The sequence below is a fragment of the Carlito syrichta genome, unplaced genomic scaffold (genome assembly GCF_000164805.1).
Source record: "Carlito syrichta isolate Samal-C Ts95f unplaced genomic scaffold, Tarsius_syrichta-2.0.1 Scaffold225872, whole genome shotgun sequence".
Lineage (NCBI taxonomy): Eukaryota > Metazoa > Chordata > Mammalia > Primates > Tarsiidae > Carlito > Carlito syrichta.
The window spans coordinates 46,600-52,432 of record NW_007169968.1 but is presented as its reverse complement, the minus strand read 5'-3'; the positions used below and the strand labels follow the sequence as shown (position 1 = coordinate 52,432).

At 43.2% G+C, this 5,833-nt stretch overlaps 1 protein-coding gene across 1 annotated transcript in view; it reads right to left on the bottom strand.

Annotated features, from left to right (window-relative positions):
- Positions 1-5,833, bottom strand: part of LOC103253374 (probable ATP-dependent RNA helicase DDX43) — a 29,926-nt gene that overhangs the window by 11,685 nt on the left and 12,408 nt on the right. Inside the window, 1 exon segment of the mRNA XM_021709428.1 lies at positions 519-574. Coding sequence (XP_021565103.1) covers positions 519-574 — 56 coding nt within the window.

The following is a 5,833-nucleotide window of genomic DNA, read 5'->3' as shown; positions in this document are numbered from 1 at the left end:
ACTCTGATGGAGATTATCATTAAAGATTTTCACCTCCAAGAGTCACAAAACCAGGCCAGGTGTGGTGACTCACACCTGTAATTCCAGCACTTTGGGAAGTGGAGGCAGGAGGACTGCTTGAGGCCAGAGTTTGAGACCAGCTTGGACAATATAGTGAGATCTCATCTCTACAATGAAATCAGAAAATTAGCTGGGCATGGTGGCATGCACATTTATTCCCAGCGACTTGGGAGGCTGGGAAAGGAAGATCACTTGAGCCCAGAAGGTCAAGGCTGTGCTGAGCTGGGACCTTGCCACTACACTCCAGCCTGGGTGACAAGAGTGAAACTCCAACTCAAAAAAAAAAAATCACAAAATCTACACCAGGAACCCTCAGGAGGCTTCTTTAGAAGCGCAGTAGGAAGAGTGTTGGCAGCTTGCCTAATTACCACAGTGTGGTAATATAGGAGCAGAAACAGGTTTGGCACTCCCTTAGAAACATACTATGCTCATTCAGGGCTTAAGAACAGAGGACTTACCTGGATTCTGGTGTTTGTTGTACTTTGGATATCTTTTATTTTTGATCCACCATGACCTGTTGTAAAAATAAGGGAATATATGATTATAAACTGAAATCAATAAAGGAGGCTTACCTAGTTTCCTAAAAAAAAAAACCTTCTCAAATTCTTTCCTACATCACTCAAAGGCTCCTAGGGTCCAATAATCACTTTCTCTTTGGCAAGAGGGAAGTGAGAGGTTTCCATCCCAAATTTTGGTGAGGGGAGGAAGGAGGCTCCCTTTCCAGACAGGTGGAGCCTTGGGATTCTGGGTTAACTCACAACACTGAACTGCTTCACAAGTGTTGGTGAGGCTGTGGATAAACTGGAACCCTTGTGACCTCTTGGTGGGATTGCCAAATGGTGCTGTCACTATGGGAAACATAAAGCTTCCTCAAAAAATTAAAAACAGAACCACCACATCACTCTGCAGTCTGACCTCGAAGTCTACATCCTAAAGGGGAAAGTAGGGCCTCTCAGAGATCTCTGCAAGTCCATGCTCACAGTAGCACTCTTCAATAGTTTCACAGGGGAAGCAGTCCACTGGTCCAAATGATACATGGATAAATAGTGAGGCATATATGCGAGAAATGGGGGTCCTGGGAGACACTCCCACCTCCATACTGTATTGTCCAAAAACAACAAGGAGACTCGGTGATCAGTAGATTGAAGCAGCTTTTTAAAATAACGCTCTTGCAAGAATGAGTGTCCCTCAGATGAGCAGGCACACCAAAGCAGTTACAGCCAGAGTATTTAAGCCCTAAAATGCAAGTGCCTCCCATTTCCCCATAGGCTGGGTACTTCCAGAGGTTACATCATACTTTGCCTGACTTTGCCTCCATGTTATACATTGACTGGGTTACCTGGTTAGTTCATCTGCATGTCCTATTAATTGGTTAACATAGGTATGACAAACTTATTTCATACATATGTCCTATTTGCCAATTGGCTTTCAAGATTTTGTTCTGATTGATTCCCTTTGAAGTTTAAATGAAAAAGCCCACCAAAGTAAAAGCCCACAAAAAGAGATGCAGCAGGAAGTGACTCAGCAAAAAGCAGTTACATACACCTTGTGTCTTACTGTGAAAATAAATCATTCTTTTTCTTACAATATACATGCTGATGGAATATTAAGCCTTAGAAAGCTAGGAAAAGCCAGCCATGGCTCATGCCTGTAATGCTAGCACTTTGGAAGGCAGAGGTGAGAAGATTGCCTGTGCCCATGGGTTCAAGACTAGCTTGAACAACTTGTCAAGACCAGCCTGAACAACTTGTCAAGACCAATAAATCAGAAAATTATCTGGATGTAGTAGCATGTACCTGTAGTTCCAGTTACCTAGGAGGCTGAGGTGGAAGGATCGCCTGAGCCCTGCAGGTCAAAGCTCCAGCCTAGGTGACAGAATGAGACTCTAACTTGAAAAGAAAAAGCTAATAAAAAGAACATCCTGTCCCACACTCCAAACTGGATAAGCCTGGAGAACATTATGCTAAGTGAAATAAGTCGGTCACAAAAAAGTCAATGGCTGTTTGACTACTCTACTTTTTTTTTTTTTAAAGTTGGAGTCTCACTCCATTGCCCAGGCTGGAGTGCAGTGGCATGCTCAGAGCCACCCCAGTGTCGACCTGCTGGGCTCAGGTGATCCTTCCACCTCAGCCTCCCAGGTAGCTGGAACTACAGGCACACACTATCCTGCCTGGCTAATTTTTTGATTTATTGTAGAGATGAGGTCTTGCCAAGTGGCCCAGGCTGTACTTGAACTTGTGGGCTCAGGCAGTCCCCTTAGCTCGGCCTCCCAAAGTGCTGGGATTATAGGCTTGAGCTACTGCACCGGGGTGACTACTCTACTCCTTTTTTTTAAGTTGAAGTCTCACCCTTGTCACCCAGGCTGGAGTGCAGTGGCATGCTCATGGCCACTGCAGCCTCAACCTGCTGGGCTCAGTTGATCCTTCTACCTCAGCCTTCCAATTAGCTGGAACTACAGATACATGCCACCAAGTCCAGCCTATTTTTGGATTTATTGTAGAGATGAGGTCTCACCAAGTTGCAGAAGCTTAGTCTCAAACACCCAGGCTCAGGCAGTCCTCTCTCCTTGGCCTTCCAAAGTGCTGGAATTACAGGTAGCCACTCCATCCAGCCTACTCTACTTCTATTGTTTCCTAAAGCAATCAAACTCCAACAGTGTAAATGGTGGTTGCCTGGGATGAGGTGGGGAGAAATGGGAAGTTGCTCAGTGGGTACAGTGTTTTAGTCCCTGCAAGTTCTAGAGATCTGGGGTACATCATTGTGCTTATGGGTAACAATACCATCTCATACCATTACAAAGGGCAAATTCATTTTACATCGTAAAAACATGGCATCCAGAGGCAACATCAAGTGAGTGGTCTGGAGCAAAGTGTTTTAAAGCTGCTCAGTGCTAATGGCTCAAAGATTTTCATTGCAAACCTTTAACCTTTCATCAGATTTCTGGATCCTCAGCCTCCTGAATCTCTGGCTAGCACAGCAATGAGCCTTATGAGGCACTGTTTTATGGCACCCTTACATCTGTTCATTTCCTTAGAATAAGTTAAAAAAAGGTAAAGTATTAACTCTAACACCTAATGGGCAAAATGCGGTCATTTAAGCTGCTTTCCTTTTTGGGGTTTATAGTTTCACTCTGTCGCCCAGGCTGGAGTGCATTGGCATGCATACTCATGGCCACCCCAGCATTGACCAGCTGGGCTCAGATAATCCTCCCACCTCAGCCTTCCAAGTAGCCAGAACTACAGGCGTGCACTATCACACCCAGCTAATTTTTGATTTATTGTAGAGATGAGGTCTCACCAAGTTGCCCAGGCTGGTCTCAAACCTGTAGGCACAGGCAATCCACTGGCTTTGGCCTCCCAAAGTGCTGGGATTACAGGCCGAGCCACTGAGACCGGCCTAAGCTGTTTATTTTTATATTTTAAAACATAGATTAATTCTCACTGGTCTTGAACTCCTGGGCTCAAGCAATCCCCTTGCCTTGGTCTCCCAAAGTGCTGGGATTACACAGGCATGAGCCACCATGCCTGGCAAACTTCAGTCTTTCATGGCGAGAAATGTGGTGATCATTCTAATCACTTTAAATAGGCTTTTCAAAAAAATTCAGCAGTGAATTTGTAAGATTCAAGATGTACTAAAAAAAAGACCCTGCTTTTAGTAGGTACAAGATCCAGTGTAAAGTTAAAGAAACTAAAAGCAAGGAAGGGCTGGTGCTCTGTGCAGCCCTACAACAGCTATACCTTTTCTTAGACTAATGACTTTAAAGAGTGCTCATAGAAGCAGACTGATTTAACAGTTTTCTTTTACATTTTGGAGTATGCTGTCTGTCAAAAGATCTGATTTTTTGTAAAGAGTTCCTCTTCATTCTGTGGGCTGTTGCTCCACTCTCTTGATGATTTCTTTTGCTTTGCAAAAGTTTTTCAGTTTGATAAGATCCCACTTGTCTACCTTATCTCTTATGTCATAGGCTTTGGGGTTATGAAATTGGTTGCCCATTTCAATTTCTGTAAGGGTGTCTCCTGCGTTTTCTAAGGTTCTTATAGTTTGAGGCTTTATGTTTAGGTCTTTGACCCATTTAGAGCTAATATTTGTGTATGGTGATAGGTAGGGGTCCTGTTTCATTCTTCTGCATGTGGTCAGCCAGTTTTCCCAGCATAATTTACTGAATAGGTTCTTCTCTCCCCAGGGTTTATTGCTGGAAGCTTTGTCGAAGATGAGTTGGTTAACAAATGGAGGTTTTGCTTCTGGAATCTCTAACCTGTTCCACTGGTCTATATGCCTGTTTTTGAACCAATGCCAGGTTGTTTTAATTATTGTAGTTGTATAATAAAGTTTAAAGTCTAGAAGTGTGATACCTCCTACTTTATTTCTTTTGCTGAGGATTGTTTTGGCCTGTTTGCTGTTGGTATATAAAAATGCAACTGTCTCAACTGTATATCTGACAAAGGCCTAACTAACATTCAGGATCTACAAGGAACTCAAGTGCACGAAAGGAAAAACAAACAAAAAGCTCCATTAGAAAGTGGGAAAAGGTCAGGCATGGTGGCTCATGTCTGTAATCCCAGCACTTTGGGAGGCAGAGGTGAGAGGATTGCCTGAGTCCAGGTGTTTGAGACCAACATGGGCAACTGGGTTAGACCTCACTCTACAATTAAAAAAAACTGGACATAGTAGCACGTACCTGTAGTTCCAGCTAACTGGAAGACTGAGGTGGAAGCATCACCTGAGCCAAGCAGGTTGAGGCGGTGGTGGCCGTGAGCATGCCACTGTACTCCAACCTGGGCAACAGAGTGAGACTGCTACTCAAAAAAATAATAATAAAAGAAAAAAAGACATGAATAGAACTTCTCAAATGAAGACATATGAACAGTCAAGAGATATGAAAAAATGCTCAGCCTCACTAGTCATCAAAGAAATGCAATCAGAACCACACTGAGATACCACCTATTTCCAGTCAGGAAGGCCATAATTAATAACTCAACAAACAGATTCTGGAGTGGATGCAGAGAAAAACGATAGCTTCTACACTATTGGTGGGAGTGTAAATTAGTACAACCTCTGTAGAAACAGTGTGACAATTTCTAAAAGATCTAGAAACTGGTCTTCCATATGACCCACCAATCTCCCTTTTGGGAATATACCCAGAGAAACTCAAATCATTCAATAAAAAAGATAACTGAGCATGTATGCACATGTTTATTGCAGCACTATTCACAATAGTAAAAGCATGGACCCAACCCTGATGCCCATCGAAAGTGGACTGGATAAAAAAATGTGGTACAAAAACACAATGGAAAATTATGTAGCCATAAAGGACAAAATCATGGACTTCGCAGCAACCTGGATGGATTTAGAGTCTGTCATACTTAGTGATCTATCACAGAAACAAAGAACTGAATACCACGTGTTCTCACTCATAAGTGGACCGTGAACACCCACCGCAACACTAAAAAAAGGCATTAGTAGTAGTGGGACACTGCCAGGGGAGTGGGGGGAGAGGTGCACATGACATCAATAAGGGTGCCTGATCCTTAACCAGGTGAAGTGATGACCAACGGGGGCCCAAACTTTAGCTGCACGTGGACCATCTCTGGACTGAATCCCGACTTGTACCCCATGTCTTTAAAATAAAAAATAATATACATAGGATTAAAACAAAGGATTCCTCCGCGTCCTAAGATTTCTTAAGCCTTCTCTCCCAACATAACCTCTCTATAAAATATCAAGCGGTGGATTAAATGGCATTATTCTAGCACCTGAACGTCTAAGAAATAGC